The sequence below is a fragment of the Polypterus senegalus genome, chromosome 5 (assembly GCF_016835505.1).
Source record: "Polypterus senegalus isolate Bchr_013 chromosome 5, ASM1683550v1, whole genome shotgun sequence".
In the NCBI taxonomy this organism is placed as follows: Eukaryota; Metazoa; Chordata; class Cladistia; order Polypteriformes; family Polypteridae; genus Polypterus; species Polypterus senegalus.
Genome location: NC_053158.1, coordinates 24,289,405 through 24,303,995, shown reverse-complemented (window position 1 = coordinate 24,303,995; position 14,591 = coordinate 24,289,405). Strand labels below are relative to the sequence as shown.

The window sequence follows — 14,591 nt, the reverse complement described above, 5'->3', positions numbered from 1 at the left end:
TTTAAGGCTTTGTAAACCATAAGCAGTATTTTAAAGTCAATTCTAAATGACACAGGTGACAAATGTAGTGACATCAAAACTGGAGAGATGTGCTCCAAATCTTTATTGTTAAGTATTGTCTAAGTTATTTCCCAGGGCAGTAATGTGGATTAATTCCATCAATATTTCAATGAATGCATCAGACATTTTATTTCTAATTATACTGTCCTCCCTTTCTAACCATTGTGTATTCACATAAATCAATATTCCCCCTATTGTTGTTTTTTTTCACTCCATTGATGAAACTTATCCAGAGGTGTCAGCCAGTTCTCTGCAGTACCCAAAATGTCACAGTATGTGAACTTGCCATATAATGTAAAAGTTGATAACAACTTGAATAAAAGCAGTGGAACAATTCTCATTTGGTATGGGATTCGTAAAAGCTGTGCTAATGTGTGTAAAGTGCTGTCTATTGGAATGGAAAATACAATGCATTTTATTACTGCATGCATTACAAAATACAATCCAATAGATGTTGCATTGCAAACTTGGATTTCAACCGATCTTAGACAGGTAGCACAGATCGGTATATTTAAACAGATAAAACTAAATTCTGACAAAACTGTGGCCTTTGACAGTTTGTCAACAGTAATGCATTGATTGCTGTTTATTTTCTTTCATTACAGGAGTGCTCTGGAATTTATCCTCATGTGATGCACTTAAGATGCCAATAATCCAAGATGCCCTTGCTGTGCTGACAAACTCTGTGATTATCCCCCACTCGGGGTGGGACTCCTCACCTCACCAAGATGATCGCAAGATGCAGCTTCACTCATCACAAGTGCTGCGCAATGCAACGGGCTGCTTGAGGTCAGTCTCTGCCACATTTACCTAACATGCGGCACCTAATCAAGATTTCACATGTGATTCGCTTGACTTGAATTGTTTATGTCTGTGAATTTTTCACCTTTACAAGTATTGTACATTTTGTAACTCTTACAAGCAGCAGTTTTATTCATTTTTTGTTGGTTCACTTGAGCTATTTTAAGTAAAGTATACATCTAATTAGGGATTTTAGAATAAAACAATATTTATCATTTCCTACTAGACGTTTTTAGAAAGTTGAAATTTCATAGCGTTATGCTCTGATGCCATCTTGTTTTGGATTATAGTGCCACCATTACATGAGTCCTGTTTCAAAAGTCCTGCTCCCAGTTTCAGAAGTAGCAGATGGTTAAAAGATTGCCACTGGCACCCATGTCTCATCCAAATTTGTGAATAATCTCTTTGTTAGTGTGCAGTTGTTTTGGTGATGCTTAACTTCCCTGGCTTTAGAACTCTGCTCTTGTTTAAAATACCTACTTTTTTTGGTTAACGTTTTTAACTGCTGAACTGACTGCGTTAACTTTTGACTGTGACTTTGCTTCATTACCTGACCCTGACCATCATCGTCTAATTCTTCCACATGGAGCCTGAAAGCCATGAGGACTGATTTACATCATTGGTGTTAGCTAGAATGCCTAGTGGGGGCTGGGTGGTCTCAGGGCCTTGGAACCCCTGCAGATTTTGTTTTTTCTCCAGCCGTGTGGAATTTTTATTTATTTATTTATTTCTGCCCTCCCTGGCCATAGGACCTTACTTTATTGTGTGTTAATTAGTATTGCTAATTTTTGTGCTTTTCCTTTTTTCTTTCTTCATCTTGTAAAGCACTTTGAGCTACATCATTTGTACGAAAACATGCTATATAAATACATGCTGTTGTTGTTATATTTTATCTCCTGATCCTTATCATTAAAAACCCTTACTGCCTCTTATGGTACAGCACCATTAGGTACTTGGAATACCAAGAGAACTTGTTCGTTTCAAATGTTTCTTGTCAGATACCTGTATCACTCAGCTTTGGTTTTAAATACAGTGGACCCTTGACTTACGAACTCAATTCGTTCGCGAGGGCTGGTAGTAACTGAAGTTGGTTGTAAGTCAAGACTATTTTACCCATAAGAAATAATGGAAATACCCATAATGCGCTCCGAACCTCCCACAGCAACACTTACTTAACCTTTTCATAATAAAAAAGGGTTGTATAATGTGCATAATTTACCAAAACACCAATAATTTTTCTAATGTACTAACCAAAAAGTTATAAAAAGTGCCTAGCGTACCAGAAACAACAATTTCATACTGTACTCACCATTTAATTTGACATCTTTGGGCTACAGGAAGGGAGGAGGAGGAGAATGAAATGGAAGGTGGTTATTGTTTAGAGATTATGCAAAATTATGCAAATCATTTCTTTGTAAAATTGTCGAGATGGTGGATTTCGACATGCTGTACATATTAGCGAGATCGGTCACATGAACACCACTCTCATATTTCCGCACAATTTCTTTCTTCGTTTGATTTGATCGCTGTTTCTCAAGTTAATAATGACAGTAGCCGAGCACTCAGTTTAAAGCTGGTCGTGTTGTGAAATGCTGTAATAATATACTCCAAAGCAAGCCGGTGCTGACTCAGCCTGATGACATCATCATGTGCTTTTTAACGCGCCAGCCCGCTAGCTAACATCCCTTAACAATGCAGGCTTTCTTGATGTTCTTTTGCAACCTTCATTACCTTCTCTTCCTTCATTAGTAATTATGTGTCTTGCATGCCATGGTCTTAGTGAATTATATACATAGACTAGCAAAATACCTACTGTTCCATGGCGATAAGTACTGCATTAAAATTTTTATTAAGAAGAAAATTTTACCTTTTTAAACTGAGGGAAAATATGCCAATAATTATTTGTTAAGGATCTCTTTGTATACCATGTTGTCAGTTCAGCCCTCCGGTTGTAACATGACCAAGCTGTCGCTGAGCTTACTCTTGAGCATGTAACTTACAGTTGGCCATGTGAACAGTAATCTTGTCTCAAATCTCACAGCTTGGATTGCTGCTGTCATAATCGGTTTGAGTTTTATAATTTGTTTCAATTATTACAGTATTTGCAGGATTTGTTGTGTTGAAGTGACATTCGGCATCTGTCAAGCGTTGTAAGCACACAACCGGTTTCAGCGATAAAATCACATCCAGCTTTTGAGAGTTTAAACATTCATAAACATCAAAGTGTCCACTACTGAAATCGTCACCTGTGAATCTAAGATGTTTAAGAGGCATTGGCGGTTGTCAAAGGTGTAAAATATTTGGCCATTTGGTACACTTGAAAGCGACAACCGAACAATTCAGCGGCAGCCATCAACTCACATGCAGAACCATAGGTGAAGGGCTTAAGCATTTCACTCTTATAGTGCTCCTGTGTAGTATAATTATCTCCTGTACCGTCATCAGTCCACACCTTGAACCTGTCCCAGTCATTCAATACATAAGACACAATGTTCCTCCGGATATCAAGAGTGAGCCTGATATGGCCGTGCAATATGTAACAAAGAGAATGGAAAAGGTAGGTGGTATCTCTGGGCATGGAAACCACTCGGTAAGTGACAGTTCTTTGATCGATAGTGATCATCTCGATAGACATGATAATGGGGTTGGAATGATAAAGGAAATGGGTACCTGAACAATGTAAAGTAAGTCTAAAATACCTATACAATAACTATAATTGTAATAAACAAACAATAAAACAGCGGAGAAGCCGTGGATTAAACAAAAGGCTGTAGTTATCAGTAGGGAGGCGTGAATCCGTGGCGAAGCAAGGAAGGGAATGTAGAGACTGGAGCGACGGACGGCCTTATATAGGCAGGCAGCCAACAATGTGGGAGGCGTTGGGATGGGGGACCCAATGCCGCCTCACACGTGACCGAGCTGCAGGCTATGGGCATATATATGTACATAAGTAGGATTCAGTTAGCGTTGGGAACCCGTGTACCAAATTTCTTGAAGATGGGCCCATAAGTAACAAAGACTGTTGAAAAGTTCAATATGGCGGCCGACAGCGGCATCATACCACGAAATAAGTATGTATATTGGTTTCAGTTAGTGCAGGGAAGCCGCCTACCAAATTTCGAGAAGATGGGGCCATAAATAAGAAAGTTCAACATGGCGGACGTTGTTGACCATTATGACCATTACGCTAGAATTTCGAAATGAAACCTGCTTAACTTTTGTAAGTAAGCTGTAAGGAATGAGCCTGCCAAATTTCAGCCTTCTACCTACACGGGAAGTTGGAGAATTAGTGATGTTGGAAAATTCAATATGGAGGCTGACAGTGGCGGCATACCACGAAATAAGTATGTACATTGGTTTCGGTTAGCTCAGGAAGCCACCTACGAAATTTTGTGAAGATGGGGCTGTAAATAAGAAAGTTGAACATGGCGGACTTTGTTGTGCGTTATGACCGTTACGCAGAGAATTTTAAATGAAACCTGCTTAACTTTTGTAAGTAAGCTGTAAGGAATGAGCCTGCCAAATTTCAGCCTTCTACCTACACGGGAAGTTGGAGAATTAGTGACATTTGGAAAATTCAATATGGCGGCCGACAGTGGCGTCATACCACCAAAATAAGTACGTACATCGGTTTTGGTTAGCGCAGGGAAGCCACCTACCAAATTTCGTGAAGATGGGGTCAGCCTTCTACTTACACGAAATAAGGAAGTTTGAAAATTGGTGATGTTGGAAAGTTCAATATGGCGGCCGACAGTGGCGTCATACCATCGAAATAAGTAAGTACATCGGTTTCAGGTTAGCGCGGGAGGCCGCCTACCAAATTTCATGAAGATGGGGCCATAAATAAGAAGGTTGAACATGGTGGACCGTTGTCGACTGTTATCAACCGTTATGACCGTTACGTGTAGAATTTCGAAATGAAACCTGCTTAACTTTTGTAAGTAACTGTAAGGAATAAGCCTGCCAAATTTCAGCTTTCTACCTACATGGGAAGTTGGAGAATTAGTGATGAGTCAGTCAGTCAGTGAGTGAGTCAGTCAGTCAGTGATGGCTTTGCCTTTTATTATTATAGATAAATCACTGCACTGACTGAAATTACGTCCACAAACACATGTATCTGGGCTCTGACTGACGCTTACGAACGCTCTTGGCTGTTTGTTTACAATCGCACAAGCGGATACACGTGACCGCATTCGGGTCGTAATGCAAGATGTTGGTCGTAAATCAAAACAAAAATTTTGGTCGTAAATCAAGTTGTTCGCATGTCAGGCCGGTTGTATATCAAGGGTCGACTGTAAATCCTTTCCTGTTTGGTATACACACAAAATGTATATTAGATTTCCTTATGATATCACCTAGTGGTAATATGTAGAGAGAAAAAAATTAACTGATGCCAAGGCTAAAGCTGAAGGACACCAAACTTAAGTGGGGATGGTAATGCTGTCGGTAAGTACCGTCACCAGACTACTCCATGTAATGACAGTGATGTAAAATGAATACTTTGTGGACACACAAACTGTTTGTTGTAGACAGTGAAAATCAGTTTTCATCAGTCCCCTACAAAAGAGCTGACAGAGAGAGTGTCAGCTGTTGAAGATCTTTTGCTCCTGCCTTCACAAATAAAGTTGATGTAAAGAGCTCATGGCTAGTGTCATTTTATCAGGCCCATTTATTACTTTGGCTGGTAGCGTGGGTTTGATATAAAGTCTGATATTTAGGCTTTCAGTTGCATATCAGAATACATGACTCACTGGCCAAAAACTAATTGTTAAGATGTAATGATCTAAACCTCATTTCTGATTGCAAAGTAGTCAGTACAGAGCTGATTTAAGATTCTAATAATGGAAGCACTCATGGATATTATTTTAATATAAATTAGTGGTTGATTTGTTTCTGTGTTCGTATTTCTATCTTCATAATCATATCAAATCATAATAGCCCAGTCATTTCAGGAGATAAACAAAATGTTTGTTCTTGGTCCACTTTTTGATGTTTATGGATTTTTTTTTCAGGAACCGATTACACATATTGGGAGGCTTCTGGCTTTAAAAGCAGCATACAGAATAGAGAGTTTGTGTCAATCAGGTACTGACTGTGCTTCATCTTCAAGTGCTGCACATGCAGTAAATACCTGCCCTCATCCAGTCACTGGGGGCTTCTTTTTGATGGCTACTACAACTGGTAGCAATGAAAGATGAGACACACTGAATGAATTACGGAATACCCTGAGCAATGGGGAAGATGAGCATAAGCCTCAGAAGATTAGAACATTAGAAACGTTTTGACTAGACAGATCATTCAGCCCAACAAAGCTTACCAATCACTTACTGTAATTCCTCCAAAATAACATCATCAAGTTGAGTTTTGAAGGTCTCTAAAGTCCCACTGTGTACCACAATAATTGGTAGCTTATTCTGTGTGCCAATGGTTCTCTGTGTGAAGGAAATCCATCCATCCATCCATTTTCCAACCCGTTGAATCCTAACACAGGGTCACGGGGGTCTGTTGGAGCCAATCCCAGCCAACACAGGGCGCAAGGCAGGAACCAATCCTGGGCAGGGCGCCAACCCACCGCAGTGAAGGAAATCGTCCTAACATTTGTACATTACCCTTAACAAGATTCCAACTGTGTCCCTGTGATTTTGATTAACTCGTTTTAAAGTAAAAGTCTTGATCCATTGGACTAATTCCCTTCATAATTTTGAACACTTCAATCATGTCGCCTCTTAATTTATTTTTGTCTAAACTGAAATGGCTCAGCTCTTTTAATTCTCATAACTCATCTCCTGTAGTCCTGGAATCAGCCTAGCTGCTCTTCTCTGGACTTATTCTAGGACTTCTATGTCTTTTTTTATAGCCCTGAGGAAAACCCCAGATGGTGTCTAACCAGTATGTTAAACAAGTATGTTATATAACTTAACTATAACCTCCTTGGACTTGTACTCTACACATCAGGGTGCTATACCTTCTCCTAGCCTTCTTAATGGCTTCTGAACACTGTTTGGAGATTGGTAAGTGTGGAGATGGCTGCATGGTCAGGACAAAAATATAATCAATAGGCTGGTTACATTTCAAGATGATACCAAAGTAGGTGGGAGGGCAAGTAACCAAGAATCCACTCATTTGTTACACACAGTCAAAGACCGCATACAGGCTTGGGCAGATTTGTGGAAGATTACATTTAATGGATATTAATGTACTGTAAAGTATTACATGTAGGAAGTAAAAATGCTAGATTTGAATGCACAATGGGTGGTCTGAAGCTTGAATGTACTCCTTTATAATAATAATAATAATAATACATTTTATTTGTATAGTGCCTTTCACATGCTGAAGGGCCTAGGAGTCATAGTGGACGTGTCACTATCTACAAGTACATCCAGACAGTGTACAGAAGTGATCATGAACGCTAATAGGATGGTAGGTTATGGATAGGTTACTCAGCAAAAGAAGAAACGTCCCTTTTTCAGGACTGTGTATTTCAACAATATTGTTTTAAAAATCCAAATAACTTTACAGATCTTCATTGTAAAAGGTTTAAACAATGTTTTCCATGCATGTTCAATTAACCATAATCAATGAATTAACATGCACCTGTGGAATGGTCGTTAAGACCTTAACAGCTTACAGAAAGTAGGCATTTAAGGTCACAGTCCTAAAAACGCAGGACACTAAAGAGACTTGTCTACCGACTGTGAAAAACACCCAAAGAAAGATGCCCAGGGTCCCTGCTCATCTGCGTGAACGTGCATTAGGCATGCTGCAGGGAGGCATGAGGACTGCTGATGTGGCTAGGGCAATAAATTGCATGTCCGCACTGTGAGACACCTAAGACAGCGCTACAGGGAGACAGGAAGGACAGCTGATCATCCTCGCAGTGGAAGACCACGTGTAACAACACCTGCACAGGATCGGTACATCCGAATATCACCCCTGCGTGACAGGTACAGGATGGCCACAACAACTGCCCAAGTCACACCAGGAACACACAATCCCTCCATCAGTGCTCAGACTGTCCGCATAGGCTGAGAGAGGCTGGACTGATGGCTTGTAGGCCTGTTGTAAGGCAGGTCCTTACCAGACATCACCAGCAAGAACGCGCCTATGGGCACAAACCCACCTTCGCTGGACCAGACAGGAGTGGCAAAAAGTGCTCTTCACTGATGAGTCACGGTTTTGTCTCACCGGGGTTGATGGACGGATTCGTGTTTATCGTCGAAGGAATTGAGCACGCCTGGGACCTGTTGGATCGCAGGGTGAGGGCTAGGCCATTCCCCAGAAATGTCCAGGAACTTGCAGGTGCCTTGGTGGAAGAGTGGGGTAACATCTCACAGCAAGAACTGACAAATCTGGTCCAGTCCATGAGGAGGAGATGCACTGCAGTACTTCAAGCAGCTGGTGGCCACACCAGATACTGACTGGTACTTTTGATTGTGAGCCTCCCTTCATTCAGGGACACATTGTGAAACATTTTTAGTTTATGTCTTATGGTGTTGACTCTTTTAGTGTTCATACAAATATTTACACATTAAGTTTACTGAAGGTAAAACAGTTGAAAGTCAGAGGACGTTTCTTTTTGCAGCACAGTGGCGCAGTGGGTAGCTGCTGCTATTATTATATTAGGAGACCAGGTTTGCTTCCCGGGTCCTCCCTGCGTGGAGTTTGCATGTTCTCCCGTGTCTGAATGGGTTTCCTCCCACAGTCCAAAGACATGCATGTTAGGTGCATTGGCGATCCTAAATTGTCCCTAGTGTGTGTGTGTGTGTGTGTGTGTGTGTGTGCCCTGCGGTGGGCTGGCGCCCTGCCCAGGGTTTGTTTCCTGCCTTGCTCCCTGTGTTGGGATTGGCTCCAACAGACCCCCGTGACCCTGTAGTTAGGATATAGCGGGTTGGATAATGGATGGATGGATGGATCCCAGTTGCTGGTTTAAAATAAAATCTTCAACAAGAACAGATTAAAATGGTTGGAAACTTGTTAAGGGCAGATTTTGCACAAATGTTGGAAAGATTTTCTTTATGCAAAGAACCATAGATACATGGAATAAATTACCAAGTAATCTATAAAGACTTAATAAGTAAGAGCTGATGTTATTTTGGACAATCGAGATGAAAAGGATGGACATGCTCGTTGGACATGATGGCCTATTCTCGTCACAATTTTTCTTATGTTCTAAAGATGACTGGGTGTTAGTGCCTATGACACACATTGAAAAACATCCCAAAACTCTTTACATGTTTAAATTTTCCTAAATCAATTGATCCTAAAGCGGGGTAAGCCTACATTATAGGTAATTGACTAAGCAAAGCATTGTGTGTATTTTCGTAGACTATTTGCTTTATGGTTTAATATTGCAGTAACAAAGGTGTCCAATAAAACTTATCGAAGTAAAAGTATCCATTTACGTTTGAAAATATAGGGGAAAATTTTTATACTCAAGCAAAAAATTAACAATGTATTTCTTTATCTTTACTATACAACACTGGCCATCAATGAATAAATTATTATTTTTTTAGTGAACAAGACCACAAGTTGCTTTTCAAAGCAAACAACAATATAATATGCATTGGCAATGAAGGTAATTCATCATTTATCTACTGTATACTACAATTCTAAGGTCTGTGTCCTTCTAAGCAATCTGATTGGTCCGTTTGGCTCCAGTGTGATTGGTCAGTTTGGCTTTGGTACCACGAAGTGTGAGTAAGAAACACACAAACGGGAGAAAAGGCATAGGAGGCACACTGAGAGAAACGTGAAGTATAAAAGCGGAACAGGAGATGAGGAAGAAGCTGTGAAGATAACGACAGAGTCTGAGAAACCATCTTTCCAGGAATGCACTCGAAAGAGGGAGCATCGGTCAAGGGACACACGTGAATGCAAGGAAAAGGAACTGAAGGTGCATGCAGGGCATGAGATATCAATTTTTTTTATATATTTTTCTATTACCTGTAACAGTAATGTGAGTAGATGTAATTAAAGGGAAAAGGAAGACAAATTAATTGTAAAAGCAATTTTTTTTTACTCCAAGTAAATACATTTGCATAAATGGTGCAGTTTCCAGTATGGTGGGCTGGATTCAAATCCCAAACCCAGACACACTTTGTCTTCTGTTTCTACCTTTTGCTACTTGTTTTTTCCTCTAAGGAGTCCATTTTTCCTCCTCCTTCCAACAACTGAATTTGCAATTTTAAATCAACCCTGGAGTGGACTGGCACGTCATCTGGAGCTGGTCTCATGCTCAGTCCAAAACATCTGATAGATTTGCGTCTTTTGTTACACTCGACTGTCATCGGTCCTTGACTTCATTGTGTAGGCTTTACTGTGCCAGTGAACTTTCCCTCCCATCAGTGTACATCTGTGTACACCGACTGTCGTTGCTTTATAAAGCTGCTTATTATGGGACTCATTCTGAAGTGCACTATATAAAAATAAAGATTGATTGATGCCATCTCTCCAGTGCTGTGGGCGAAAAGGTAGAATCTAAACGTGGAGATTGATGGTGCTTGACAAAGAGCTGCAGGGCGCCGTGAATTCTCTAGAGGGTCTCGGGATTAAACCAAACTGAAAGAGAAAAAAAATTAAAGTGTCGCCTGACTACCTCTGGGGGTGTACTCTTGAAGCATTTTGTGTGATGGCTTTGTGTAGATAGGCACGCGCAAGAAGCATGATAAATGACATTCTTACCTCTTTTGTTGAAGGGAACAAGAGGCGAGAGAAATGTGAGAAATCTCTTAACAGGATAAGCACGGCTTGGCAGGTAGGCAACCTCGGGAGGCACTGAATTATCAATTATGAGTCAGCTCAAACCAGCCTGTTATTTCTGAGACAAAGAGTGAATCTCTCTTACGAAACACCTCATTGAGCCACTGCAGGAAGTGCAGCCAAGAAGACTGCATTTGGAAATCACTTCTCTTGTTCTTATTAAGTGAAACTTAGAAGGCAAGAGTATCAACAGACATTCTGAATGCTGCTGCTGATGATTTACAGTGCTGTGATGCTGCCTGAGCAATGCGCTGGTTGAATTAGGGTGTCTAATGGGCCAGTGCAGTGACACAATGGTTTTACTTGCTGACTCTTGGCTCTAGTTTGATGGGATAAAATCTCCACTCAATCTGTTTTTTTGACCATGCTGGGATACTTGCATGATGAGGAAAGGAACGCACACCTTAGTCCATTTGTTAAAAAATAATGAAGGAGTTTATTTTCCCAAAAGAGATTTGTTTGTTCTTAAAAACTGTCTCTCAAGTTCAATGTTAGATATGGGGATGGACTTCGAAAGATTGTTTGGTGCATCTGCTTTCATACTGTAATGTCTGTCATATTCGTATAGTGATAAACTATGTATCAGATAAACACTTTAAGGTTAAATAGGAACTATGTAACTTTTTAGTCGACATGTATTTGATTAAGAGCTTGCCTGCTTGCTTTGCTCACGACATTTCAAGTCAGAACCAGTTACAGAGGAACTTGGAATCATCTGAATTGACACATTAACCACAGGTTGGTGGGCTACAAGATAAAAAGAAATATACCCTACTCCACAGCCATGAGTGGAACTCTGATTGGTAGAAGGTTCCTAGCAAGGGCTGGTCCAGAGGCATATGGACAGAGATGGGAAGACGTCAACAGTTGGCCCCCAAACTATGGCACCCCCATTGGTCCAAGGGGTGCAGTAAAGAAGATTAAGGCATAAGTACAGGGCATGCCAGTGGTTGGTTGTCTTTCTACCTCCATCAATATCTATCCAGAGACCATGCCAAATTAAAAGATCTAATGGCTCAGAAGCCCAGCTCAAGACTGAAAGAGCTACCTGACACTGTAGACACTTTGGGTGCTGAGGCTTCTAATTCAAGCATGAAGCACCACCTCAGTTCCAAGATCTGCACTGTACTGAACTGACGGTGGTCAGTCGCGAACTCGCAATTTTTGGCTCAGAATCAGACTCCTTACAGATGGATCTAATTGGAGAATGACATTAGTCAGCCATACAGAGACCATCTGTATGACCAAATCGTATTATGTAATACCAGTAACAGCACACTGCACGATAACATGAAGTTACACTTGACTTGAGCATTCCTAGTTTTCATCCTCTTCCTCTGTATGTTTAGCATTCGTTTGCTCAGAGGTTGATGCGCTTGCTGCTTCCTGAGCTGCTCTTCTTTACTCCACCCTAGCGGCCCACTTCTTCTCTTCTTTTATGAGCATTTTTTCACGTTAAAACTGATTAAGTCAGTGTTTGTGTTGCAGTTACTTAGTACGTTTTCTTTATTTTTCACTTAAGCTGGCACTTAAGTCTTCAATCTGCCTCAAGAATGATATAAGATATGAAGAGGTAGAGGAAGTGACGATGAAGGTGGTAGGAATGAGAATGGCGCCCATACACATGTACCACACGACTGCCCTACTGCCGAGAGTTAATTCTACAATAAAATAAAAATAAAAAGAGGAATAAGCTTGGAGGTAAATCATCACCCCGAAAGCTGATAGTAGATGTAATGTTGTATATGTGTACCAAATTTCAGGTCCATAGTTGAAACGGTTTGCGAGCTACAGGTGATTTAAAATCCTGGAGTGACAAACGCACAGCCATGGTAGCGTATTATATAGAAAGATGATCTACTGTTGAATTCTGCTCTGTACTTGTAATATTTCTATTGCACTATTGTATTGTATTGAGGATTACTTGTGTTTTGTTCTGTGTATTGTATTGGCTACCTTTTTTTTGACACCCACTGCATGCCCAACCTACCTTGTATGGGGTCTTTCTTTGAATTGCCTTTCCAAAGGTTTTTTCCATTTTTTTCCCTACAGGGTTTTTTTTGGAAGTTTTTCCTTGTCTCCTTAGAGAGTCAAGGCTGGGGCGCTGTCAAGAGGCGCAGGGCCTGTTAAAGGCCATTGCGGCACGTCTTGTTAGATTTTGGGCTCTACAAAAATAAATTGTATTGTATTTCTGAGGACCGTGAGTGGAGCGCTTCCTATGGACATTAGTTGATCTCTCTCAGTGTCACCTGGTGAAAGACCAGTCTGATTTTCTGGTTTTGACTTTGGCATGTTTACTGATTTACATTTGCTCTCTGGACCCCATTTTAAAACATTTCTGCTCTCTCTACAACTAACAAAACCAACTAAGTAAAAGTTTAGAAATAAGACACTTCTTTTATTAACCATTTTGAAACACATTTTGGTGTACTTCAGAGTCACGGGGCCTGGAGTTTATCTCAGCAGCATCATGTGCAAGGCAGAAAGGGTGACATTTAGTGAAAACCTGCAAATTAACACTAGAATTACCAGAGCCTGCGAAAAAACTCATAGATCCGTCCCACTTTAAAATGCTTCGCACCTCTCCGTCAGCATCTTTTGTCCTTTAAATGTGTTGATAAGCAGCAAACAGCTAGTAGCCTTCTGTCACATCACCCACCGGTGCAGTTTCCGCAACGGAAGTCTGTTTACCTGCATGTCAGTTGCTTAGAGTTGTATAGAGTGAGAAGTCAAGCAAAATGACACCTTTAATAAATAATATATCGTTATTTGGAAAGCATGCATTTCGTGTGTGTTCTGTTTCTACAACAATCTATGTAAACACCATTAAAAAAGAAACATTTTCATATTTTAGTAATAATTGACAAAATGTAGACATGAAGTGTATAATGTGTGAAGCCTGAAGTCCAAATATCAAAGAAACACTTTTACAAAAGGCACAAATATAACATGACACGCAGTAGCTACGGCAGCTTCATAGCTCAACAGTATCAACTGTTGACTGGTAATCAAAGCTTCACGGGTTCGATCTTGGATGAGTCCATTTTGAGAAGTGAGCTGCTAGTATTCTTACTATTTTAGAATAAAAACTTACATTTGATTCCAGACTGTAACAGCCGGTGTAATTTATGATACTCGTAAAGGTTAGCTTTGTTTATTTTTTTATTCTCCGCTACCTTCTGTTTACTTTGAAAGGTTTATCATGCATCAATCCTGAAGGTATCTTATCTGGTGCTCTTTGTTATCGGCTTGCTCACATCCAATAACTTTTCAAAGTCTCCTTGCTTATAGTCTCTTTCTCGAACTTCAGTCTATTTGTTTGCATGATATTTATTAAAAAAATAAACTCCAAAATCTTGTCTGCCATTTTGTATACTGTCCAAGTAGTAGTGTCTATGTAATAACTGGGAAACCTTTTTCCACAGATATAAATGCTGGGCTGATTTTCAACAATGAGCCAATTCTAATTTAAAAACGGATTTAGTATCAGTACCTGACAAACTGCGCCATATTCTGCAGAGGCATGAAGTTTATGTGCAATTATTAATTAAGCATTTCTTGGTAGTAAAAACCAAATTTCACACAGAAACATGCATTTGTTAGTAGTCCCATATATATATATCCATCCATTATCCAACCCGCTATATCCTAACACAGGGTCAGCAGGGTCTGCTGGAGCCAATCCCAGCCAGCTCAGGGCACAAGGCAGGAACAAACCCCGAGCCAGCCCACCGCAGTATATATATATATATATATATATATATATATATATATATGTGTGTGTGTGTGTGTGTGTATATATATATATATATATATATATATATATAGTAGAACTGGACCCGGACACAGAAAGACAGACATCATTTGTTCACCCAACACACATTTATTTATAGGAAATATTTACAATTGTTTTAGTGCACGTCCCAGTGCCTCCAGCACCGATCCCCCAAAGTCCAGGCCTCACAGTCTCT

The 14,591-nt window shown here is 40.2% G+C and overlaps 1 protein-coding gene across 7 annotated transcripts in view; it reads left to right on the top strand.

Annotated features, from left to right (window-relative positions):
• The window catches only part of LOC120530167 (catenin delta-2), a 1,616,252-nt gene that overhangs the window by 1,389,124 nt on the left and 212,537 nt on the right, over nt 1–14,591 (top strand). For all 7 annotated transcript variants that reach the window (XM_039754393.1, XM_039754398.1, XM_039754395.1 and 4 more), the window contains one exon: nt 666–849. In XM_039754393.1, the coding sequence (XP_039610327.1) occupies nt 666–849 (184 nt within the window). The remainder of the gene's footprint in view (nt 1–665; nt 850–14,591) is intronic.